The sequence below is a fragment of the Neolamprologus brichardi genome, chromosome 3 (assembly GCF_056152115.1).
Source record: "Neolamprologus brichardi isolate AB-2024 chromosome 3, ASM5615211v1, whole genome shotgun sequence".
Classification (NCBI taxonomy): domain Eukaryota; kingdom Metazoa; phylum Chordata; class Actinopteri; order Cichliformes; family Cichlidae; genus Neolamprologus; species Neolamprologus brichardi.
This window is the reverse complement of record NC_142106.1, coordinates 7,600,791-7,628,401: the sequence shown is the minus strand read 5'-3', so window position 1 is coordinate 7,628,401 and position 27,611 is coordinate 7,600,791. Positions and strand designations below refer to the sequence as shown.

The 27,611-nt window shown below is 41.1% G+C and overlaps 2 protein-coding genes across 2 annotated transcripts in view; both read left to right on the top strand.

The window, feature by feature from the left end:
- Positions 1-27,611, top strand: part of LOC102793734 (uncharacterized) — an 84,632-nt gene that overhangs the window by 28,841 nt on the left and 28,180 nt on the right. The gene's annotated exons all lie outside the window — the stretch shown is intronic.
- Positions 16,569-17,983, top strand: LOC148103332 (barrier-to-autointegration factor-like protein). Its single transcript, XM_087832183.1, has 3 exons — positions 16,569-16,726; positions 16,978-17,104; positions 17,750-17,983. Exons 2-3 carry the CDS (start codon positions 16,979-16,981, stop codon positions 17,894-17,896), a joined length of 273 nt encoding a protein of 90 aa, XP_087688309.1. The 5' UTR covers positions 16,569-16,726; position 16,978; the 3' UTR covers positions 17,897-17,983.

The window sequence follows — 27,611 nt, the reverse complement described above, 5'->3', positions numbered from 1 at the left end:
AACAAAACAACTGCTGTGTAATGGTCTCTGGGATCTTTGTTTATTTGGTCACATGACTGCATCACATGACTAAAATGCGTCATCGTTTTAGAAAGTCTGCTAAAGAGAAGAAAATGCAAACTGTCTTCCAGTGGGCTGAACTTGAGGAAAAAGTCACATGAAGTCAATAAATATAAATCACACCAACATAAAAGAGTTAATTTGCTGAACCTGAAGCTCCATTTTAGATTAGAGCTCATAAATTCATGTATGTTCGTAACACAGTTTGAGTTTGTGTCATGTTGGGCTGTGTGCAGCAGGCAGGAAAGGACCCAAACCCAGAACTCAAAACCAGGAGGTCAAACTTAAAGTGCAGCTTTATTGCTGGGAAAAAAACTCTTAGTAAATTAAATTCACCAAAACACTCTGGACATATAGATCTAAGGACTGAAGCACTGGAAGAGAAAAAGTAAACAGGCACATGAGGGGAAAAAAACACACAGCATGTAGAAGGCAAACACAGTGCTTAAATACACAGTGGAGTAATCAGGGAATAGGAGACAGGAGGGAAACAAAGTTGGGAGAAATTATGGCTAATGAGAAATGGGGAAAGCAAAACTGAATACACTGACATAAGACGTGTACCTTATGTCATGTATATATATGTAAAGTAAAACAGGAAACAAGAAACAATTCACAAAGACACAATTTGTACACTGAAATAAACCTACACTAAACACAGAGGCATAAGAACCAAACCTAAGAACTAAACCCTTAACCAGAATAAACTGAACCATAGAATTATAATAACAACCAACAAAGCACAACAACAGAATCAGAATACAACCCATGAAGCAAAATCAAACCAAAACTCAAAATGCTTGGTCAAAATGACCCGGAACCATAAAAAAACAGTAAATCTCATGAACAGCCTGAAGATGAATATACTGTAGTTCAGAGTCACTGACAGACAGCACAGACACACACTGTTGGTCTGATTCTGAACATGATGATCATCAGAGTTGTCTGCAGGATGTTCAGGAGAGTTCATTTATGTCCTCAGATCGTCTGACTCACAGTCCATGCAGATATTATAGATTTGTAAATGATTACCTAACAATCTTGTCAACACAAAGTTCTTTATTGACAGGCAGTGGGCAGAGATGGGCAGTAACGCGTAACGCATTACTATTGCAAAAACAGTAATTAGATTACCGTTACATTCCCGTAGGAATGCTGTGTTACTGCGTTACTAAAACCGTGATTTTTTGCGAGAATGTCTCATGACAGTGACGTAAGCGAGTGCCACGTTTGTGACAACAGCTGTGTGCAGATGAACAATGGATAGTATATCGAGTGCAGAGAGAGTATGAGCGTGCAGCGTTTAAAGCGTGGAAGTACTGACCTTACTTTGAGTTTGATTCCATAAAAAGTGACAAAAACATTAGTGTCCACTGTTCACTGTGTGGGAAGAAAACTTCTTTTTACAGCGAAAAAAACCCTAAACTTCCAAACAAGCACCGAGTAGCTACGACGTAATGGGAAACTCACAGAGAAACTCGCGGATTCTTCCACTGACCGCTGCACACCTGCACCAGGGTAACCCTCCGCCTGCCACAGTCCTGCGTTACAGGTGAAAATAGAGCAAAAGGACCGCTAGTCTTTGACTTTATTTATTTTCTGCTGTGTTTTACTTGCATCTATTTGAAAGACTGAGTGTAAACACACAAAATATTTTATTTTATGTGCTGGAATGTGCAGAAAATAGGTTTAAATATTAAACAAATTTCTTCCAGTCAGAGAATGTTGCATATAATTAAATGTTTGCTTGATGCATAAAGTTAAAAGATTAAAACTAATAAAACAAGTTTTAAAAAGAGACTTTTCCATTTGATTACATTTTGTATGATGGATTATGCAGAAAAAGTAGAATTGGGCTGAAAGATCTATCACTTTATCACCTATTCAGGTTGTAAATCGTGTTTTTAAAAAGTAACTAAGTAACTAAATAATTAATTTTGAAAATAAGTAATCAGTAAAGTAACGGGATTAGTTTTTGGGGCAAGTAATCAGTAATTAGTTACTGATTACTTTTTTCAAGTAACTTGACCAACACTGGATGTAACACTATAGATCAGGGCACGCGTGCCTAGGGTTAATTGATGGCACGACCATAGCTGGTTTTTAACTATTATTTTTTGTAACGGTATAAACAATAAAAGGTGGTGGATTGGCCAGATGCTGGTCAATGTGTTAAAATAGCTCAGGATATACAGGAGGAGGAGAGACCCGAGTGTCAAGTGAACTGAACTTCAGGTAAGAAGTTATGACCTGCAGTCTATCTGGGTCTGCAGGTGTAGTTTACTTTTGTTGTGCTGACTTCTTACAGTCAGTTACAATAACTCTGGGTACTGGGTACTAGCTAGCATGACGGAGTTTCTATACAGCTGGGTGGGTGCTATGTTACTGATAGTGAACTTTATTTTATTCATAAGGTTAGTTAGTAGAGTTGCCAACTGTCCCGTAAAAAGACAGAATCGTCCCGCATTCACAGAAATTATTACCCGTTTCGTGTTGAGCTGAGAAGGGACGCAGTTTGTCTAGGATGGAAAAAGACACAAAGATGGATTTATTCTGTCGTTACACTGCACAGCTGCCTCTTCTTCTCCTCTCATTCTCTTCCTTCTCTCTCCTGTTGCTAATTTAATCATGAAACTGATCAATAATCAGCCGGAGCTCAGCGGGAGGTGCCCGCGCCGCCAGCTGCGCAGCTCAGCGAGCTGGAACAGGAGCGCGTGCTGCCAGCGGAAGACCTCAGCAAGCCGGAGGGACCTGCTCAGCCGAGGTTGTAGGTCAGTCAATATCCTTTTCATTTCTTTTCTTAAAACTTCCATTTGCTTCATCTGCCTAGAGTTTAACTCGTCTGTTTCTCTCTCTGGGTGCTCACTTGTCACAGTCAGTTCCTTTTATGGGCATGCAGTTCCTGTTACACACACCATTTCCTGTCACACACACAGCTGCTATTTTCTCTCAGACTTCCACTTTTCACTCACTCTACTATCAACTTTCCTAAGTTTTTCTTACTTATTATTTTTGTACAAATCACACCCAATCACTTAAAACCTGCTTCTCACAGCATTCACACACTTAACCTGTGCCAGGAGTTGAGGAATATAACTCAAAATACACTTTCCTAAGAGTCTTTTAGACATGCCTTTCATAATCAGAAAGAGCAAGTCAAAAAAAAACAAAAAAAAATTGAAACCTATATTAATTCTCACAGCACACACAAGAAATTAAAAAATAAAACACACCAGCATTTATTGCTGAGGAAAGGTTACTACTGAAGTTAATATGTTAGTCTTAAGCATGTACAATGCACTCAATATATTTATATCAAAACTCAGTCACAGATCACACATTCACAACAATCCATTCAAACTCTATTTATACTCTCGTAATGAGCAAAACCAGCATCCTAGTTACAGGCATTTAGCAATATTTGCAAACAATAGTTATAAAGCTCAATAACACTCTAAACCAAAAGCAACAATCTCCATGCCTCAAAGAGGAAAAGGCCTAGGCGTCCCTGGCCTTGGCAAGGGTTACCTCTGAGCACTGCGCCTCCTAGTGGTCCAACCACCATCCTTCAAATAATTTATAATACTTTGGAACAACAGTAAAACACCCAAAAAAGTGTAAGACTGAAGCAGGTCCAACCTTATAACCAATAAGGGTTTTAACCCATAAATAACCAAATTCCCTAATAAACTAAATTCACTCAGCAGTCCAACTGCTTTAAATCCTCATTAGCGGTCCAACCGCATTAAATCCTTTTAGCAGTCCAACTGCTTTAACTTCTCATGAGATTTTCACCAAAATCAAAACAGACATTCACCAGTAATTTCAGTAAGTAGACTTTAATTTTTCCATGTCCAATTTAGCACATTTTGGAAATAATTCAACAGGTAGTGCCTTACCTTTGGATAAGCTGGCTTATGCCCACTCACTTTGACCACTGATATTCGTGCCTGCCCGTCTGACCACCTCGGACCCCGGATTTCTCCATCTACACCTCCAACTCACTCTCCCTCCTCAATAACCGGACGAGCCTCCCAAAATGTTAGGTTCAATATTGAGGAGGGGTAGAGGAGGGAATCAACTTCCATAATAACAACACTGGTCCGGCCGGGCGGAGTCAAACGATGATTTTAATGCACACGCGTGGGAAGACCGCCCGCTGTACGCAAACAGCGCAGATCCCGAACTTACAGAGCATAAGCAGGTGTTTTATACCTTTCAGGGCTTAAACTTAATACGCCCCTAAACGTCACTCAGATACAGTTCATACATAGGTTTCAAAACCACAATGACTTAAGACAGTTTAAAATAATATTGTCTCCGTCTCCACAGCAGATGCTTCCTGTCATCTGACTTTCACTTCTCGTCTGGAAAACCAGACCCCCACCCTGCAAGAAACTGTTCCTCTTTTTGCAGAGACAATTTTAGAGTTACAAGCAAACAATAAAGTCTACTGTGTGTTTGTCAGCATGAAATGCACTCAGTTTCAACTTGTAACCTTTTCCACCAGACAGAAGGCCAGCCCGTACACATTTAAGATTATAAAAAGCATTCAAAAGCATTTAAGATTATAGATTCAACTCAACAGTTTAGAGTGGTTATAACTGCACCTGTAATAAAGGCTAATTGGGTACCAATATGTTTAAACATCTGAATACAATATCAATACTACAGATTGTATTATTAATGCAATGGTAATGATGATGATTATTAACAATAGCAGTAAAATATATTTCTAATTGCTCACACTACATAGGAGAGTCTTGGAGCTCCCACCGGCGCGGGATCATTTCGTGAGACTTCCCGTCAGTTCTCCAGCTGGTCTGGTTGTGTGTTTGTGTGCGCCTACCTGTGTAGTTGAGGGTACTAACCAATGACTGTATAAAACATGGACGACGCGACAGCTCCCCAAAAATGAAGCCAAAGCGTCTATATGCCCCCCCGGTGTCTGGCTGCAGTATAGGTCATAAACCCCGCCTCCTCCATGTTAGCGGATGGGACTGGGGTCAGACTAAAATAAATTTATTCTCCTCAGATCATTTTTTTCCAAAGATTCTTTCTTTTATTATCAATAGTTCTCATCACGCTGATTGATGTTCAAGGGGTCTCCTCTCCCATAAGTTTGATTCTAATTCCTACCGCGGTGATGTTAAATTGGGGTGAAACGTCATCATAACAGCTTTGACTGGCAGCTGCAGTCACGGAGAAACTTGCGTATCTCTGTTCGGGAATAGCAGATAGAGCGTAGGCTCTGAGAGGACGCCCAGCGTTTACGCTACGCAAACACGACCGAGTGTTTTAACCTGACAGCCTGAGGTGTTCTTCAGTAAACTGGACTACCCGACAGAAGGACCCGAGGCCCTGCTGCACTTTTTCGGTAAGTTAAACGTGTTTGTAAGCTAATCCGTAACTACTGTCCTTAGCTAGCTCCTGAGACCTAGCTAGCTAAGATGGGCACTCGGCTGTCAGGGTTCGTTTAGCTAATCCGTGCAGGTGAATGAATTTACACAGACTAAAGAAATCAAGAGAAACGCTCCGGGCTGCTCAGTCACTAATTACTGTTACTGTACTTTTATTACAAGTATTATACTGTAAAAGCAACAGGCTGCATCCTGCTTCAGCTCCTGTGCAGAGCTGAATATTAAATATTTGCAAACAACAGCATGTTTTCAGCATGTTTTCTCTTGCCACATCTGTAAAGACAGTAACATTTTTTTAAAAGCTTGTACCTTGTAGCTCCTCATTAATCAGGAACTATGGATTAAAGTACTGTAGTGTACTGTAATACTGAAAATACTGAAAAAAATGTAAGAGAAGAACTTCAGATCCTGAGTGTGTGAGGACAGAAGAATCAGCTTTATTTAAATTTTGAGGGATAAAATTTATATTTGAGTTTGATGGTTCTGTTGTCTTTGTGATTACAGGAGCTGCCCTCAGATTCAGACCTCAGCCCCATCGAGTGACAGCAGACAGATCATCCAACATGTTCACATGTTAACTGCAAATTGAACTGATGAAAACAGTACAAAGGTTAAAGTGCCTCATGTGCTGTAGTGAAAGCTGCAGCTGTTTTATTGATAAAGTTAAAGACAAAAAAACAAAAGGAATAATCACTCATGTAACTGTGTCACTATATATCAGCATTAACAGGACCTCAGTTTGGTGTTTCACAACGCTGCTGATCTCAGACCTGCACAGCTTCTGTTTTAAACACTTGATGTACTCAGCTGCATGAAGAGCACGTTTGAGTTTTTTTAACACAAGCCAAATTGCATCCGAGTCCATTCAAACAAGGCAAATGATGTTGTAACCGCCGTTTTTCCCCTGTCCGCTTCGCTCATGGCCACTTGGAAGTAGCCTGCAGTCAGGTCCAGGGTTGAGAATAACAGCGCATTGCCAAGCGCGTCCAACGACTCTTCGATGCGAGGAAGTGGGTATGCATCTTTGCACGTTACTTCGTTCAACCGCCTGTAATCGCAGCAGAACCGAACACTTCCATCTTTCTTAATAACTACCACCGCAGGTGAGGCCCATGGACTTGAGCTCTCTTTGAGGATCCCCTGGCTAACGAGTTCCTGAACATGCCTCTTAAATTCCTGAAAGACATGGGGTTTGACCCTTCGGTGCCTCTGTTTGATAGGGGGTGCCTCGGTAGGGATACTGTGTGTCAAAGTGGTGGTATAGCCATAATCGATTTCACTTGCTGAGAATACGCCTTTGTGTTTGGCTAATAGCTGACAAAGCTTTTGACACTGCAGCTCCGTGAGATCTTGAGTGTTGGCCTGTACAGGGACTGGTAACTGCCTAACCTCGCCCCCTGTCGCTATGCTCTCACCCTGGCCCAGCAGCTTAACCACGAGCGCCCCCTCTCTCTCCTCTACTTGTACAACCTCTTTGGGGAGTACAGCTCGTGGCTTGCTAACAACTGCAAGCCTGGCTCTAGGCATCAACTTGACAGCTCTCTCACTTGTGTTCATCACTCTGAGAGGGATTCTTCCACCACTGGTCATCGCGAGAGTGTTGGCAACTAACAGTCTCCGGGGCAGCTCTATTTCTCTTGCCGCCTCAGCCAGCACTTGGCACTCAACCCTAGGTGGGACTCTGCAACGGCCCTCCACCACTTTCTCGCTCATCGGGGGAATGATGATGGGTTCCCTGCCAGCCACCTTGACAAACCCAATTTTGCCACCCGGACCCATGCGGGAGGTCTCCTTCCTCGCTCGGGCTATCAACCTACGGACGGTGGCCTCTGTCTCGTCGGGAGCGTAAGGATCCATTTGGACACAACCCCCATAAAAAGTGCTTCGAGATCTTCTATAACATTCATCCCCCGTCTAGTTTTTTGGTACAGCGCCGGCTAGCATGGCCGGGTTCCCCACAGCTGTAGCAAATGTATCGCCCTTCACTGTCTTTTAGGGGTGTTCGCCTGCGCTGTACACTCTGCTGGCTGCTCCCCCCTTCCCTGCTCTGCAGTGCTAGGTGTTAGGTTTTGTATTGTTGATTGTCATTTATGCTTAGAAATATTTAACCATATATGCTTAGAGGTGTATAATTAATTGTGTACTTATAGGATGTGTGATCTTTAGCAGGCTGCAAAGGCTTGGTGTGCATTCCAGAGTGTTCTGGAATCCACACCTACATCCTGGGAGCATGGGAAGAGGTCGTACATTGTTTTATTGTTTTATGGTAGGATAAACGTAGCTATATCTGTTTTAGGCTAAGTGCCTTTTGTTTAGATGAACTGCTGGACTTCCAAACCAGCAGGTTTAGGGAAGTCATTTATGGGGTCACACTCTGACCCCCCCCCCCCCCCCCCCCCCCACACACACACACACACACAAAGGCAAGGTACTCTTTGTGTGTTTGTATACGTCATATATTAATGAACCTCTGCATATTCATGTAACCTCAATAAAAGAGCAGTGTTACGGGGGAGCGGACGAGAGCAACTGGGGTCAAGCGAAGGAACGGCGTTTGTCCAGTTCTCTCCCGTGCACGAGAATGATGAAGAACTTTGCCTACTTCGTGTATTGCTTTGCTGTGTAATTATATTGTCTTCAACGTTCCAGCGAATAGGTTTAAGCTACAAACCTATCACTAGGTATAACTCTTCCTGGCGAGAAGCTAGTTTCTTAATCTCCTCATGGAGCATCTCCATGGTAAGGGGGGATGGTCTATCCTCAACCGGTGCAGTCGCATTCACTGCACCTTTAGATCTAGGCCTATTTTGGGGAACAACAGAGGGTTGAGCCTCTTCTTCCTCAGACCAATCAACTGCTGCTTGCAACAGCCCGACAAAGGTTAGGCCTTTCACCTCCTTCAACTCCTTCAACTCCTTAAGTCCTCGGCTGTAAAGGCACGCGCGCGCTCAGTACCGCACTCCGCTCGCTCCCAACAGCGCGTGCACGTACTCTCCTCAATATGTCACTTCCTCTTGGCTTATTCAGACAGGCTGCTAAAGACCCTACATGGCTTTTATGGATTAAGGTTTACCAGTAAGGAAAACTAATGCAAATGTGTGTGTGAAATCTAGGAATAAAAGTGGTGCAAATAAGTGTAAGATAATGATTACTCACCTTTCTTGCCTGTGTCCTCTTCAAGGTGTTTGGGCAAATGTTTCCCCGGGGGTCCAGACACCATCTAAAGTTTCCGGGAGAGACCATTGGTAAAGAGAGTGTGGTGAATCTTTTTGTGCTTGGGTTTCTGGGTTTTTATAATATTGGGTTTGGTGTAACATTAAAGTGTGAACTATGTATTAATATGAAAATGTGAAATGTATTTATGTATTTATTTATTCTAATTGATATATTGTATACTGTGGTGGAAGGATGGGATTTAAGAATTTACCTGAGAGTGGAAGAATGGGTTAATCTGTGACAGCTGAACATATTTAAGACTGCCAGTTGTCATTAGAGGTGGATTTGTGTGCTGTGAAGAAGCTCGACGAGTTAATTGTTGTAAGGAGAGCTGTATAGCAAATAAATACTTTTGTTCCTCTACACTTGCCTTGGTTCATCTCACTGTGTTTCCAGCCGCTAAGGGCCGCCCTGTTAAGGTGGTGTCAGAAGTGTGTCATTCATGCCACAGTGAGAAGATGATGACAAGAGGTGGAAGAAAGCCAGGCCATGAGGAGCAGCCTGATGAAGGAGTTGGAGCTTCATCTGAGCTAGAGGCCATGGCAGCAACAAGCCCTGAGGACAAATTGGAGGAGTTGACAGGGTTGGTGAAATCTCTTATGCAGTCTCAAGCAGCCAGAGACCAAAAGTGGGAGAAGGATTTGTCACATCAGGAACAAAGGTGGAAAGGCATGCAGCATCAATTTCAGCAAATCCAGCTACAAGTTAATGCTGTAATTGATAAGCCTGATCCACCAGAGGCGCCAGCGCCCCCTAAAACATATGAAGAACAAGAACTTGGATTCAATGGTGAAGACATTCCAATGGCCAGTGGGTCCAGGTCTTTAATTGAACCAAAACGTTTTCCTCTGTCAACAGAAGATGACACTGAACATTTTCTGACTACGCTTGAAAGAATGGCAAACGTGTGTCGATGGCCCAGAGATGAGTGGGCTATTCGTCTGGTTCCCCTGTTGACAGGTAAAGCCCGCACAGCCTACATTCTTATGGATTTAACAGACTCTGAGAATTATGATAAAGTGAAAGAGGCAATTCTGGCAAAATATGAGATCACTGCTGACACCTACAGATGCCGCTTCAGATCTCTGAAAGTTGAACCAGGTGAGACGCCATGTGAACTTTATGTAAGATTGAAAGACCGGTTTTCAAGATGGATTAAACCTGAAAAATCAACTGTAGAAGAAATATCTGAGCAGATAATTCTAGAGCAGTTTTTGAGAATGGTTAACCGAGAGCTGGAGATCTGGATACGTGAGCATGACCTGAAGACAGCAAAGGAAGCAGCTAGCCTCGCAGAGGTTTTCACTTCAGCCAGAAAAGGAAGCAAGAGCACCTACTTCAGACCCACTACGCCCAACCAAGTAAGTCCATTGGGGGTGAACAGGGTTCTGGTCAAGTTCAGGCTAGAAATCTTTCTAGTTCTAGTCAGCTCCCTTCTCATAGACCTCACAATGTGAAGAAATCCTTTAAGTCTTCATTTCAGGATATTAAATGTTATCACTGTCATAACTTTGGCCATACACAACAATTTTGCCCTGCCCTTAAGTCAAAACCATCTCTTTTGTGTGCAGTTCCAAGATCAGCCACAGAGCCGGTAGAAAAGAAAGCTTGTACTGTCCCTGTTTTAATTAATGGGCGTAAAGAGGAAGCTTTGCTTGACTCTGGGTGCTTCCAAACTCTTGTACACTGTAGCATAATTTCAGGAGAAAAGCTACAGTGGGGTTGGGGCTACAATAAGTTGTGTGCATGGAGATGAACACAGGTACCCCACTGCTGAGGTTTACCTGACAGTGGGAGGTCAAACCTACTTGTTAGTGGTAGCTGTGGTTCCCAGTTTGCCATATTTAGTGATACTTGGTAATGACATCCCCACTCTTTTTGATCTAATACATCAGTCAGTGTATGACCCTCAAGTGAGTGCTGAGAAAGACATTCAAGGCTTAGGTGATGAATCTGGAAGCTCACTTCCTCTAGATATGACAGTTGAGCCATTTCAACCCTGTCATGTAGTCACAAGAGCACAAAGTGCAAATGAAATGATGCAAGAGCTACCATTTTTTGAGGAGTCTCTCAAAACAGAGCCAGGGAAGATTAGGAAGTCTAGGGCTCAGAAAAGAAGAGAAAAGTTCAAAGGCTCAGGGGAAAAAGGTACAGCATTGTTTCCTAAGCCAAATAACCAGCTTGAGTTTGATGTTCCCTCAGATTTAGGTGCAATTCAAAGAAGCGACCCTACTCTAAAACCCTGGTTTGAGAAGGTAACAGAGGTAGAGGGGGCTAGTCAAGGTCAGGTAAGCTGTCTTGCAGATACTGTTTACCTAATTAAAGGAGGCATCTTGTACCAGAGAAAGGGGAAGTGCGAAGCTGTAGCACTCCCACAACAGTTCAGGAACAAAGTTATGGATTTGGGTCATTTAATTCCATGGGCAGGTCATATGGCTTTTCACCAAACACTGAATAGGATCAGCAGCCGTTTTGTTTGGCCAGGGATGTATATCCAGGTTTCTGAGTTTTGCCTTTCCTGTGAAAAATGTCAGTTGACCTCAGGCAAAGGAGTAGCGCGAACCCAGTTGCAACCACTGCCAATTATTGAAACACCCTTTGAGAGGCTAGGCATGGATATCGTGGGCCCTTTAGAGAGGAGTTCCACAGGTCATCGCTACATATTAGTCATATGTGACTATGCAACACGGTTTCCTGAGGCCTTCCCACTCAGATCAATTAAAGCTCGTCACATTGCTAATTGTCTTCTGCAGCTTTTCTCTAGGGTAGGCATAACAAGAGAAATTCTGACGGACTGTGGAACAAACTTTCTATCCAAGTTGTTGCAGCAGGTTTATAAGCTGTTAGGGATAAAGGGACTTAAGACCACCTCGTATCACCCCCCAAATGGACGGACTAGTGGAGAGATACAACAAGACTCTCAAAAGTATGCTGCGCAAGTTTGTCTCTGACACAGGTGCTGACTGGGATCAATGGCTGCCATACCTTCTGTTTGCCTACCGGGAGGTCCTGCAGGTTTGTACTGGCTTCTCGCCTTTTGAACTTTTGTACGGTCGCCAAGTGAGAGGCCCCCTGGATCTGCTTAAGGACTGCTGGGAGGACCCCAAAGCAGAGGGTGAAAACATCGCAGCCTACGTAATTAACATGAGGGAGAGATTGGAGAAAATGGCATCATTGATGCAAGACAACATGAAAGCTGCACATCAAAAGACTTGGTATGATCAGAAGGCCAGGGATAGGGTCTTCCTTCCAGGTCAAAAAGTACTGTTATTGCTTCCCACCAGTAATAACAAGCTGCTGACAAAATGGCATGGACCATACGAGATTGTCAGACAAGTGAGTAAAGTCACTTATGAGCTGAATATGCCAGAAAGAGTTAAAAAATATCAGACATTTCACATGAACTTGTTGAAGGAAAAAAGATGAAAAGGTTGATAACACATTATATGCAGTAAACGCACTGCCCAAGTGTCCCCTCTCCCCACCAGTGTTGGTCAAGTTACTTGAAAAAAGTAATCAGTAACTAATTACTGATTACTTCCCCAAAAAAGTAATCCAGTTACTTTACTGATTACTTATTTTCAAAAGTAATTAATTACTTAGTTACTTAGTTACTTAGCTACTTTTTATAAACACGATTTACAACCTGAATAGGTGATAAAGCGATAGATCGTTCAGCCCAATTCTACTTTTTCTGTCAGACCCAGGATCCCCGAGCAGCTATGAATTATATTATTATTGTATGTATATTTGGTGTTGCTGTCCTTCTCCCTGTTTGCACGTGTGTGTGTGTGTGTGTGTATATCTGTTTCTGCGGGCGCCTTCAGGCCTGGTGGGTGTGGCCCTGCTGGCGGACTGGTCACACCCGAAGCCACACACCTGCTGCTGATCAGGCCTCGTCGGGGGAGCTACTTAGGAGAGTCTTGGAGCTCCCACCGACGCGGGATCATTGCGTGAGACTCCACGTTAGTCACCCAGTTTAGGGTTAGTCGTTTAGTGCATGCCTGCTATTGTTAAGTGTCCTGACAGCTGCCGCTATTGTTTCCCGCAGGAGGAGCGTGGGAGGCTCAAAGAGCAGCGAGCACCGGGAGTGCAGACACGGAGCAGAGAGCACAAGGAGGACACGACATGGGAGTCTTGAGAAACACGGGGATTTATTGTTGTTTTGCACCATACACTGTAAATAAACGCACTGTTCGCACACAGAGCACCGCGCCTGGGTCCTCCTTCCCTACACCCCCACGGTCTGCCTGTCAAACCGTGACATTTTCTGCATAATCCATCATACAAAATGTAATCAAATAGAAAAGTCTCTTTTTAAAACTTGTTTTATTAGTTTTAATCTTTTAACTTTATGCATCAAGCAAAAATTTAATTATCTGCAACATTCTCTGACTGGAAGAAATTTGTTTAATATTTAAACCTATTTTCTGCACATTCCAGCACATAAAATATTTTTTTGTGTGTGTTTACACTCACTCTTTCAAATAGATGCAATGATATAGATGCTCTATTTTTACCTGTAAAGCAGGAGTGAGGTAGGCGGAGGTTTACCCTGGTGCATTTGTGCCGCAGCGGTCAGTGGAAGAATCCGCGAGTTTCTCTGTGAGTTTCCCATTACGTCGTAGCTACTCGGTGCTTGTTTGGAAGTTTAGGGTTTTTTCGCTGTAAAAGAAGTTTTCTTCCCACGCACAACGGACACTAATGTTTTTGTCACTTTTTATGGAATCAAACTCAAAGTAAGGTCAGTACTTCCACGCTTTAAACGTTGCATGCTCATACTCTCTCCCGCACTCGATATATGATCCACTGTTGATCTGCACACAGCTGTTGTCACGAACGTCGCACTTGCTTACGTCACTGTCATGAGACATTCTCGCAAAAAAATCACGGTTTTAGTAACGCAGTAACGCAGCGTTCCTACGGGAAGTAACGTAATCTAATTACTGTTTTTGCAATAGTAATCCCTTACTTTACTCGTTACTTGAAAAAAGTAATCGGATTACAGTAACGCGTTACTGCCCATCTCTGGTTACATCATATTCTATGAGGATGTTATGTGTTTGTAGACTTTCTGCCCAGTTTGGACCATTTAGCAGAAGTCAGCCTGTTTAAGGCTCTGATATCTATTCTGTATGATTTAAAGCAGTTATGACATGGTCTGATTTTCTCACCCAATAAAAGAATATCTAATATATCAGTCTACTCTTCATTCTATCAGAAACAGTTATCACAGCTCGTATATTTTCTTTTTACACATATATGTAAGCATTGAGCCACATTTAGTAATGCCAACATATTAAACGAACAATATTTGTCTCTCATATATAATACATCTATATACACACTGTCAAAGATGTCTTTGAGTGAAGATTGAAGGTGTTAGGAAATTTGAATAAATGCAACTTGAATCTTTACTAAAGTTCAGTGAATGACACAGAGTTCAAGCTTACTGCTGTAATATATCATAATAATCTGACAATAACTATAATTTTGGCCCTATTATATTTACTTTAACACAGTGAGATGACTTTAGTCTCATGAACAACATTAGCTAATTGTTATTTACTAACTAATCTTGAAATGACTTTTCAGTACAGAAATGAAGCCCAACAATCATGTTTACAGTCCTGTGATTTCAGCCTCAGGTACTCAACAAATCAAAGTGATCTCATAAAAAAATTAATGAACAAAAAAAACATTTTTTCTCCCTCACTTAGTCAGACAATGCTGTATGAAACGTTTCTCGTGGCTAGTATTATTGTTTCTAGGCAACCTGAGCAGCGCAACAAAGGCCAGATCGTCCCATTTCACAAGCCTCTCACTTCCGCACTTCTCGTACTTCGTAGTACCTGCTGTATGTAGTCCGTGAACTACGCACGGGGCTGGACAAAAAATCGGCCCGGGCATTTTGACTAGAGACCGGCCCACCAAAAAAGTGACGTCATTCAGGGGTAAAACCGCAAAGGATTCTGGGAACTTGTGGCAAGCGGTACTAGCGCATGCAGGCTTTCAATTGAACTCAGTTACACAGCGATAAAAAGAAACACAAAAAAGGGCAAGAAACTGTTGTATTATTAACTGCAATAGCCGGTGTTGTGCCAAAAAGTGATTGTCTGCCAAAAACTGATTTCCGGTATTTGCCAAAAACTGATTGCTCGTATTTAAATTGCTATAAGTAACTTGTTGGGCTATAATATGTGAAACATATGTCAAATGCATCCTCATGGATGACATAAAGTCATATTGAGCTACAAACAACATTAGTGTAACAAGGTAGAAGCCGCAATCAGTCTTTGGCAGTGACTTTTATATAACCTTTATTCATGCCTTTAAAAAAAAGTCTAATTAACATTAAAAATGTCTTTTGTAAGAAGTAGTTGGACAGCAGAAATGGCTCAAATATTACAATAGTTCTGTAAAAATATTTAAAGTGGGGATAAAGGACCGGATTATTTATAATGTAAGTACAATAACACAGAGTTGTAAAGATACTTGAAAAAACAGCTAATTTTTTAATTCCATATATAGCCCCTTTGTAAACGCTGTTCACCGAAGTCTATTTACCAATAGACTAAATGGATGGCCTATAAGATTGCTAAACAAGGGGGAGGGTGCATCCGACCTCCTCGGCTGTAATTGGTCCAGCCCAGAGTCGATCATGACCAATTGGCCAATCCAACACCTTTCATTATTTATACCCTTCCAAAAAAAAATAAAAAAAATCGATCGGCCCATAAAAACAAAATATCGCCAGCGGCCCACCGGGCAAATGCCCGGTATGCTCTCGTCCATCAGTCATCATGTGGACATTTTTCTGTCACACTTTGAAGCTGATGGACGTTTTGTGTCTGCACTAAGTACGTTTTCACCTGCTACGGCACCGGCAGGATTCACTTTCACAGACTCACAACCACCAGCTTCACCCCTCCCCTCCTCCTCCAGCTGTAGGCTTTAACATTGAGTTTCCCCACACATGTTTACAGACGAGTTAGAGAGCAAGAGAAGAAGAGACGGATTCATAAATGTCTTTGTTTCTGCTCTAACCTTACCCAAACAATGCTGCTCTACAACTCTAGACTACCAGCCACAAAGACAACAGCTTGAGAAACATCTGTCTACCTCTGACATCCACCAGCTCATCCATACAACAAACACACATCAACAACCAGGAAGCAGCTTCATCTGTCTGTATGCCCGATGGCCAGTCCAGCTATGACTACGCATACTACGAAGTGTGCGGTCGCTGGATTGGGACACAGCCACAGATGGTATCACTCCCTCCAGTTAATACACGACACCACGGTTCTTCATTCACAGATGGATTTATTCTTCCGTCACACTTCTTCTCAGAAACACCATAAAATCCACCGTCAAACTGTTATTACATAAAAGTACAGAATGACCAAACATAAACATTACAAATAAACATTTAAACCCAAGTTAACAAATACGCGATAAACAAACACAGTTAACACACCTCGCTGGCTGCACGTAACCGTGAGGGAATGAGTCCGCTTCAGGAACAAAAACTTAACAAAAATAATTCCCAACTTCTTCTTATTCTTCTTCGCAGCTTTACCTTAAACTGCTTATTTATTCCTTCTTCTGACTTAGTTAACTTATTAACTCTTTGCACATGCTTTTGACCTCCCTTTACGTCACTTAAAGGGCGCAACACAGAATGAACCTTAGTTCCTACCCCAAAAGGAACAACAACAAATAAAGGAAATAAACATACATGAACACAATAAATTAAACAAACGGGGGGGGGGGGGGGGGGGAGTGTTCGCCCAGGGCACCAAACAGGCCAGCTCAGAGGTCTGACGCTTTCTGGAAACAGTGACATGCAGCTGCGATGAGCTGCACACCCCGCCTCTTTTAGCTCCTCCCACAGAGGGGAGGCTGTTGTTGAAGTTCTTAAATTCATCCTCATTTTCTTGTCGGTTCCTTTTTTGGGGTGAGCGCGTGGATATCTGTGACAGCACGTGAATTTCACGAGGACAATATCTGCAATCACTTTGAAACAGGTTCGTTTGCACCTGAAAAAGAATATGATAAGTTGAACATTCATTTTGAAGCATTTTAACTCTTGACTTCTTTTTCCTTTCGTAGTTTAAATATTGTTGATGCTTGTTTCTCGTCTCGTGTATCTTCAGCCATGCTTTGACCTACGACTTTCATCCGTCCCCTGACGGAGCTCCTAAATCAAACTACCCGTGTGTCACATTAATGTTCTTTCTCTTTCTTTTCTTTTTCTTTTTTTTCTATTTCTTCTCAGGATGTCAAGCAGCACTCAGAAGCACCGCACCTTCGTCAGCGAGCCCATGGCAGGGAAACCGGTGACGGCGGTGCCAGGAATTGGACCTACTCTGGGGAGGGAGCTGAACAGGGAAGGCATCAGCAAGGTGCGCAAAACACACACACAAAGCAGAATTTGGTTTTTTGGACATGAACGACTTTAATGAACTATAAATGCCTGTGACAGGGGAGCGCGCCTGTCACCTGTCAGGCAGAAGATCCCAAACAGATTTCTGCATTTCACCTTCATGCTGTGTTTTTCTTACATTTATAGCGTACATATTATTTATAAATGCAGTTTGAACCTCTCTCTCACACAACGTCAGTCTGACTTTTACTGTTTTTAACTTGATTTTTGCTATTCTTTGTTTATATCCCTGTTGTAAATATATAATCATGTGAATTCCTGAACTCTCTCCTGAAGCTGTCAGAGGAGCTGATGTGTTTGTTCATGTGTGGTATTTTCTGTGTGTCAGACTTTAGGTTTTGTTTTCCTGCTTCGTGAACTTTGTCATAGGTTTCACTTTCCTCTGAAATGCCTCCTTTGCGCCTCACATCGGTCATATCCTGCTCCTGTTTGCACTTATTTCTCTCTCATGTCTTCAGTTTTGTCTTGTCCTGTCCTGTAAACCAATCTTCTTGACTCCCTCAGTCTCCAGCCTCTGTTTGTCTCAGTGATTGTAAGTGGTCATTACAGCTCAGCTTCCTTTTTAAAGCTGTCTGATTGGATGGTGTGTTTCTCGTGTTTTCAGGCCTCTGGCCTCCTCGGTCACTACCTGACGCATGACCGAAACCCGCAGAGCTTCAATCAATGGGTCAAACGCAGCAGTGGAGCGAACAGTCACCAGGCCAACGCCTGCACCCAGGCTATGAAGGAGTGGACAGACAACAATCTGTGAGGACCTTCCCCCTCTACCTGAGAGGCACCTCTCAGCTTATCATGTGCTGAGCATGAATAAAACATAAATAAAAGTTTGTGTGCCGGAGCTTCGTTTGTGTGTGTGGATCTGTGTTTGTTAAAAACTTTGTTTTTAATGACTCGCTTGCACTGGCTCAGTCTAACAGACGCCTGAAGGATGATGCGACTCACATCCGGTGAAGCGCCGCTCTCCTGTGGCCGTTTTTGGTACTGCAGATAAATGCTGAGAGGTAATAAATGACAATCATAGTTTAGGAAGCAGGTCAAGGTGTTTGTTTGACCTTCATGATGATAGCAAGGGGAGGGGGGGGGGGGCAGACTGAGTCTCTGAAACACGATGGAGTCACCGATCAGGACTCTGTTAAGCCCCGCCCCTCATTGCCCAGCCACCCAGAGTCACAGAGGAGAGCACAGTCAGTTTGAGCTGCGTCACGTTTCCACAATCAGCCTGCCAGGACATTAGAGAAGAAGTCCAGCACATTCACGATGCTTTTAAACATGTTTTCATGTGTCAGTGAGTCATCGCTCACATTCATCACGTCAAAACTGAAGCTGCACTCTGTGTTCGATAAAGTTCACAGATTTAGACTGTTTCATAAAGCAAAAGTTATCATTCCTGCCCGTGGACAGAAATGGTGCAGAGTTTGTGTGTGTTTGATCATAATTAATATTACTGATCGCTTGAGTGGGCAGGCCGAGATGGAGGAGGAAGACTTTAAATTAGTTCACAGTTTGTGATCAGAAAGTGAAAATCGAACTACATTTCTCACCAATAGGTGGCAGTGTTTACCACAGTACTTTCTGTGTCCTTGTAGGATTAGGATTTAACTTTATTGTCATTACACATGTATAAATACAGGGTAATGAAATACAGTTTGCAACTAACCAGAAGTGCAAGAGCAGTAAGTGAGACTTAGACTTAGAGGTCATGTCCAAATTCATGGGCTGCATCCTCCTCAGGACCCGGCGTTCGCGGTCTACATGGGCCGGGTCCTCAGAAGGTCGGGTAGGCCGGAAGCAAACGGCTGGGGAAATTGGACGGTCTAGCCTTCTGATTAGCGTCACCGCTGTCTCGGTGGAGTTTAATAAACTCGGCCGTCTGCTCCTTGCTGTCTAAAATATAACAGGACACTGGTGTAAATTCTCGACCATCTCACTCTTCTGTTTAATCAGTTTTCTGTTTGATGTTTATTCAGCTGTGTGAAAACCACCTGGGGGATTAATAATGTTTTATTTTATATAATCTAATCTAATAACTTTAATCTCAACCAAACCGATTTACTCACGAACAAACAAAACACTGAAAAAAGCCCAACAATAACATTTTTAGGTTGTTGAAGTGAGTTATATGTTACGTTTAACCTGAGTAGCGAAAGACCGCGGTGATCTGTGGTCTTTCGCAGTTCTCGGGGGCTTCAGTGACCCTCGAGCTCCTGGCTAGCTATCGGTCTGGTGGGTAACAGACATCTCCGAAAACATTAGAGCACTTTAGCAAATATGTGATATCTTGATAAACTGAGCAGATATTTGATGTTTACACAGCTATATTCTCGTCTGAAAATATGTTAAAAGTTTATTTTTTGACCCAGAAAGAATAATAAGAGTGATATTAAAAACTTAGTAGCGGCCGCCATTGTTGAAAACTGTAATTGGCTGGGCCGCGCTATGAATTCTGGGATATGGTGGGCCACGAATGACACACCAGACCCATCCTTCAAATTCGGGGAAAAGGAGGACGCATTTGTCGGCTGCATTCGGAGGAGTCTACGAATTTGGACAGCCTTTGTCACGTTGCTGTGACATAATCGGCCTACAAATGCAGCCCATGAATTTGGACGCAACTACAGACTTAGAGCTTTTTATTGTCATTGTGCAATTTCTTGAACAGCAAAATTGGGTAGCTGGCCACAAAGGTGCAAAAGCAAGAAGAGGAGACACTATACAACAGGGGGGGTGAATATATGTGAGTGAAATTATATACACTGTGTATGCGTAAGAAACACTGAAACAGAAACATTGTGGGTCTGTATACGAGGGCAATTATAAAATATAATAAATAAATAAGGGTGGAGGGGCTATGGTCATTTAGGGTGGAGATGGTAATTTCACAGAGACCAAAATATTGCACCTATCAAAGATATTGCACATGAGCCAAAAAAAAAAATAGCAATTAAGTCCAGGGAGGGGAGTGGACACTAAGTGCGGATCTAGAGACATTTTCTTAGGGTGGCAAAGAATTCAAATTGGAAAAATCAAAGCCTTTTTTTTTCAAACACACACGCAGGTGGTTACATATGTTTAAAACGATTCAAATGCAGTAAGTATACACCTTTTCGATATAAATACAGTCTATAACTTAATTATTTTCTGTAGCTCACATAATTAAAAACTTTAGTTACATAAAACATGCGAATTTTGATCTTATGTACTGTATAGCCTGTATAATAAATAAATATGTAGCCCAAAAAGAACAAAATCCAGAAAGCTACACCCAGGGGTGGTTCATCTACAAACACAACTTTAACTAAAGTTTCACACTGTTTTTGTTAAAAAAAATAATAATAATAAAAATAAAAATAATAAAATTGTTACAGGCTTAAATTGCACAAAATGTCAGAAATCTGCACTGTCATGAACAAAAATTTAAACCTAATTTTTCATGATTTCTTGGATTAACCCTCAGAGGTCCAAAATATAACTGGCCATTTTTGACTCCCTTTGATTTTACATTTGGATGTCACCTTCAAATTGTTTCATTTTATTTTTCTCCACTTGCCTTGTCTGGTATCGTTCTTTTCTTTTTCAGCTCAACCTCACGTGTCTGAATTTGGCTGTTTTTTCATTGACATACTGTATTAATATTACTGATCTAAAATCACACAAAAAACTTAAAATCCTAGTAGTTTATATTTTTATAACTTGAAATGCAAATATAAATTGTAGATTTTGAAAACTTGTGCACACATTTTGTAAACATATATAATACACCTGCTGGTTTTTTAAAATTTTGTACAACCATTGAAAAATATTACACAACCACAGTCGCCTCAAGGCACTTTATATTGGACAGTAGATCGTACAATAATAGATACAGAGAAAACCCAACAATCATATGACCCCCTATGAGCAGCACTTTGGTGACAGTGGGAAGGAAAAACTCCCTTTTAACAGGAAGAAACCTCCGGCAGAACCAGGCTCAGGAAGGGGCGGGGCCATCTGCTGTGAGAGAAGGAAGACAGGATAAAAGACATGCTGTGGAAAAACTCAATGCATCAATCAATGCATCACACTGACACACACATTACACTTCTTTGTCTCTGTCACAGCTGGATTACAGATGTTAAGTGTCCACCCAGCCTCGTGTCTCCTTCACACACAAACAAACTGAATCCAGATGAAAATAATCCTCCTGTACTTCTTGTTATCTCGGAGAGAAACTCAGTTTAGTTCAGTCTCACCTGCAGAGATGAAGACAAGGACAAACAGCAAAGTGGAGCAGAGCAGCGCAGTGCCAGCAGCCATCTCTGTGTCAGTATTTGTGCTGATCCGACTCTTAGTTTCTTCTTAATGTCTGAGTCTCTCGCTGTTTTCAGTCAATAACAGAGCCTGACTTTAAATACTGACTACATCAGATTACATTTAAGCTTGAAATAAAGCTGAAAGTCTGCTTTGAAGAACAGATCTGACTTTCAGCGGCTCACTCGGACTCTGCGCTGTTTGTGGTGCATTCAAGAACCTCGGAAATAGGGGCGGTCCTGTTTTGTGCACTGGGCGAACACTCCCTCTGCAGCGTTCCTCCCTGTCCAGGATGTGTACATCCTCATCGCTGAAAGAGTGTCCACTGGCCTGTAGGTGTAAATAGACTGCGGAGTCCTGGCCCTACTACACTCTAAAAAGTAATTCATCAGGCCTTTTACCACCACTTGATTAAATCCATGGCTGCAACATAAAAAAATCTAATTTATTGATTAAGATAGACCTTCTAAGTTGCAAACTTTATTTTTTGGGTTGTGTTGAATTAATAATGTTGGTAATTACATTAAATTAATTTTATATGTAATTTGAAATTAAATCCCAATGTTAGTGGGTTCAAAATAAAATTCAAGTTGTAATTACTTAAAGAAATTGAATAGATAACTTATTTTTTTCCACTGTAACTTCTGATTTCAAGTTCCCTCCCCTACCGACTTAACTAGCCTGGGCAAATTCACACATGTTGTGTTGCATGGTGCAAGCTTTTGTAAAAGACATTTCAAGGTAAGTAACATTTCATTTACAAATAACAGTTCTACCAAAGCAAAGCATTTGTGCTAGTCAGCTGTAGTGGATTTATGTATGATGTGACGCTCATACAGTTAAGGATAAGACTTATAAAGTTTCATCTGACAAAAGTCTTCAGCTAGAGAGTGCAACTGTGGCTAGGAAAAGCGTGGTTAAAGTTTTGCTACACAGTGCAATCTAATTTCGATCATAGGTTGATTTTGTTTTTCTTTTTACCACAATTAGACTCCTTTAAACTGTGAATAGTTTTGTCAGAGGGATAACCTAGAGGCTTCTTTTATCCGTCTGGCTCACCTATTGTATGTCTTTATAAAACTTGCATGACCTATACGTAATATTACATTGTAAATGATTTTGGTTAGTATTGTGATACAGCTTAAAGTAAGTATTGTTCTTGATCTTAAGAGCTGTAGCTATCTTTGTTTTGTTTTGTTTTTTAAAAAAAAACAGATTGTGTGAAATATTGTTAATGTCATTCCAATAGCATTATTGTGGCATAGGCTATGTGAATCTACTTAACATTTAGACTTTTGTAAGCAGTTAGTATAGTGCGATAATCCAGGGTCATTAGTGCTTTGTTAAGTTGGGACACATTTTTTACAAAATGGGCTGGGAGTGAACAATGTGTTAATTCTAACCTCTGCAAAAACAGGGTTGCTAAAACATTAGAGATTACACCACGGTTATGGTGGGGAAGTCTCCCTTGTCTTCACCAAGATTGTTTTTGTTCCCTCAAAACTTGGAGTAGCCTTAGGTCACACCTATCCTCTTTAAATAATGTATTAGAGCATTCATTAATGCAGTATAGCTAATAGTCTGCAAGGTTTAATTCTTCTGTTTGTGTGGTCTACAGATAAAGGAGGAGTTCAAGAGAATAACCACTGTAAGCCTTAAATGGCTACACTTGCCCATTGCACCCCAAAACTGATGGATGTCATTTTATCAAGGGTAGGAGCTAAGGGAGTGAGAATCAGGCAGCTCAAGGACATGCTTCTTGAGGCAGGACAACTATTTAGACTTTAGGTATCTTTGAAATGCACTTTGTTGGCAGTCACTCATGTATTTTATACTCATACTTTATTTTTTCTTAAAAGCACAAGACAATTGAAACACGCAGAGAAGTAGCCATCTGCTGCCTCATCACTTTCCTTGGAGAGAAAGAAGAGGACCTTTTCATGGAGTTTGGTGTAAGTAATCCAGCATTGTGTGTGTGTGTGTGTGTGTGTTCCATTGATGATCTGATTTCATTAAGATTCAGTAAGTATAAAAGTCTAATCTATAATTCACTAACCTATTTTTAAAATTTGCTTTACAAGGACACAGAAGAATTTAAGGCAGGTGATGAAAACTGCCATCATCAGTGACCGGTACACCCCTGGATCTAACATAAGACTGCAACCATTGTGGTGGAGGAAACAAAAATCATGGAGGGCCAGAATTTTCCAAGGTGCTGGGTTTTGCTCATGGGCATAATATATGCTCTCAATCTGAGCTGATGCAAGGATCTGAAATATACTTTTGAAGCTGTTCAGAAGCTGTTCCTTGACCTTGATGGAACCATCATTATGTTAAAGATGCTGACTCTGTTTCAAAAAGTGTTAACTGTTTTGAATCCTGTATGTGTAACATTGATCTTAAAGGTGTTTGCTGCATTTTGTAATAGAAAGATGCAAGATCTTGTAAAGTTTGGAAAGCATTGAAAGTTTACATTTACTGAACACTTGCGTGGAAGTATTACTGTAACAAAATGTTTTCTAAGTAGATTTTTTACCAATTGAACACATTTGTTTCTGTGGTGTTAAATACATAAAGGCATATTCTATAACTTGGCTGTGATGGCATAAATCTAAACTTCTGGTTTATTTTCACTTTTTAAATACAACGTGTTGAAATGCCTACAGTTAAAAAATAAAAAAGTTATTTGATAAAAAAAAAATGTTTAGTGAATTCCTTTCTTAAAAGCTATTACAATAAAAAAACAAGAGAAAGCTAAAATGATGATAATAATGATGAAAATCAGCAACTTAATATTTTAAATAATGAACTTTAAAAATTGTTTTTTTAATTGCTGTAATTAATTACATAACACTTAAAAATCATTTTAAATAATGTGGAAAAAGTAATTGGAGGAACTTAATTTTTATGAGTAAACAACTTAAAAATATGTTTTTAAGATACCAAATATTAAGTAAATGGTAATTAAAATCACCTTTGATTATGGAGGAAAAGTTAATTCCCCTAACTCAATATAGTTTGTTGGTTCAATCTAATTTCAACATAAGTTATCGTAACTCAAAAAGAGTAATGGAAACTGTTGCGTTAATTTTTTTTGTTGAGCTTAAACAATGGTTTTTAGAGTGTAATGAATGTTATTTCACACAACCCAGGAAAAATCATTAATACATAATGGGCTTGGATTGACAACATTATGGATGAAATGTGCTCTATTTGGAAGCAGCCTGCCCCCTCCCCTCCCGACAACTTGCATGTGAGACTTAAGCACAGCAGCAGCAGCAATCAGGTGCACCGAGGACCCTCGCACTCACTTTTCACGTATATGTGTGTGATAGAATTTAGAAAAAACATTGGTACAAATTATAAGTCTATATCAAAATGTCTTCTGTTTTTGTGTTTGTTGTTGGGCTGTCAACGTTAATGCCTTAACGCTGTCATCACAATTAATGTGATTACATTTTCTAATGCAATCAACCCATTTGGAGCGCAGAATGGACAAACTTTGGACAAACTGCCTGAAATGCATTGACAGAGACATTTCAGGGATTTTGAGTCATTTTGCGCTCTGAATGGATTGATTACGTTAAAATTTTTAATCGTGTTAATCATGATGACGGCATTAACGTTGACAGCCCTATTTTGTTGGTTTGTTTTCTTTTTGTTTTATTTTGCGAGCTAGTTATTAGATGCTGCTCCAGCCAGAGAATCCCCCACTGCCCCGCCCTCTCCTCGCTGTGTTTGGCAAGCAGGTGCACCCCACAAACGGAGGCGCCTTTACTCCCCGCAAATGGGCAATAGAACACCAATCGGTGCCCATGGCCCAAAATGAGCCAGCATGATGTACAAGCAACCTTTTTTTTCTTGCAGATGCCAAGATGCCGCCCCCACCATGTTGCTGCCCTGGGCAACCACTGTCATCGGGGTGACGTCAGCACAAATGTGATAAAAACATCATAAAACATCAGTTTTAGTAGAGCCCTCTTGTTCTCTCCTGTAGTCTGAGTGTAGCCATGATAACAGTGAGACAGCTCTGCCACCATGAGGTCAAACTGGAGCATTGCAGGTAATAATTCTCAGCCTGAACACTGTTGGAACATCAGACCTCCTCACACTTTGGACTCATTGTTATTTGAGTTTATTCAGTGTTTCTAGTTTCACTTTGATTCTATTATTTTCTTCTCTCTGTGGCGATTCTTTGGTTTTCTTAATATTTCTGTGCTTCCCTGTTTGTGTTTGCATCTTGTCTCTCTATTCGATCACTTCCTGTTTTATTTTGAAAGAATCTGATCTCATTTGTCACTTTACTTCCTTTTTCTGTCACTCCACACAGATTTCTACCTTCATGCAGTGACCCTGAAGTATCTGCAGCTGCAATCAGAGCTGGTTGAATCTCTAAACACCTCGATTACCTCCTTTCAGATACACTGACGCCTGACCTGCATCTGAGTGTCCTGGACTTATGTGGAAGACCAAAATCCAGAGTTAGTTCTGAGCAGGTTTTAAGATTTTTTTTTTCTTAATATAACAATTAAAACATTTAGATCCCTAAAACACAAAGTGTGAGGAACACTTTGATCTCATTGTTTTTCTGAATGTTTCCAGTTTCATTTTGATTCTATTATTTTCTTCTCTCAGTGGTGATCCTTTGGTTTTCTTAATGTTTCTGTGCCTCCATGTCTGTGTTTGCTTCACTGTTTCCTCTGTGTGGCTCATGGAGGAAGCTTTGATCTGTGTTTGGTGTTTCACTGACTGAACAGACAGCCTTTGCTTCTGTTCACTCATAGAAGACTGATTACAGCAGGATTCATAACAGTGACAGCAAACACACGGGCAGGAAACTCAGGCTAAACTACATTGGCAGCATCAAATGAGAACAATTTGAGGCTGCTGTGTCTCAGAAGATGCTCGTCTGTGCTTTCATGGGCTCTCTTATTTATTTTTTAATGGTTTTCTTGTTTGACTAAAACAATTCTGTCCAAAATGCTTCTGCGATGTTTTTAACTCATTCTCATGAAGCTTTCAAAGCTTCTTCTTTGGCTCCCTGTCAGCTTCAGACTTAACGTCTTGGTTTTTATCTTTATGGTCTTGTTGGTGTCATGTGTTCATTTTGCTTTGTGCTGCTGGCTTTTTTTTTTTTTTTTTTTTTAAATTACTGTAAAGCTTAATGACTGTTCTTGGTCTTAACAAGCACAACAGAAATAAACTTTACTTACTGTAACACTGACCTGAAAGTGTTCAGCTGTGTCTAAACTAAAACCATGAGCTGATTAAATCCTGTCACAAATATTTGCTCTTCTGTATTTGCTCTTTGCTACATTTTACTGCCGTGGAACTTGCTAACTCTTTTCTCTTCACATGCTCCTCCATACTGGACACTGTGGGTCCAGTTAAGGTGAAACGTCCTAGAACCTGCTCACAACCCTGGCTAAATGACTCTACACGAGCCCTACGACGCGCCTGTCGCCAAGCCGAGAGGAAGTGGAAGAAAGATAAGCTTCAAGTGTCCTTTGACATCCTACGTATGAGCTGTTTGAGCTATCAGGAATCTGTTAAGATGGCTAAAGCAGCTTTTATGTCGGCTATTATCACAGCTAATAGTCATAATCCTCGTATGTTATTTAAAACCTTTAACTCAGTGGTTAATCCTCACCCTGATGTTCTGAGAGTGACTTCCCCGGCTCTCTGCGAACCCTTTTTAGTTCACTTTACAGAAAAAAATTTGTTCCCTTAGAGTTCCGCTTTCTCCTCTGTTTAATCAAATTTCTGCTTCGGGATGCACCTCGTCCTTCCAGCAGTTTGAGCCTGTGTCACTCTCTACCCTGAAAAGGATAATTGAGCATCTGAAAAATTCCAACTCTGTACATGACATCCTCCCATCTTGCATCATCAAGGAGGGTTTTAATGTAATTGGGCCTAGTATTCTATCCTTAATGAACTTATCATTACTTTCGGGTTGTGTCCTGACCACTTTTAAACATGCAGTAGTGCAACCTGATCTTAAAAAAGACCCGATCTTTCTCTGTATCTATGAAGCGCCTTGAGGCGACTTTTGTTGTGATTTGGCGCTATATAAATAAAATTGAATTGAATTGAAAAAAAAAGTAGCCTTGACCAAAATGACCCTGCAAACTACAGGCCGATTTCCAAACTTCCTTTCTTGGCTAAAATGCTAGAGAAAA

What these genes read in the sequence shown, in the direction of transcription:
- LOC148103332 (XM_087832183.1), top strand. Translation starts at nt 16,979, where the DNA reads ATGTCAAGCAGCACTCAGAAGCACCGCACCTTCGTCAGCGAGCCCATG. An exon ending in ACAGGGAAGGCATCAGCAAG is followed by an intron (nt 17,105 to 17,749) that starts GTGCGCAAAACA and finishes TCGTGTTTTCAG; the next exon opens with GCCTCTGGCCTCCTCGGTCA.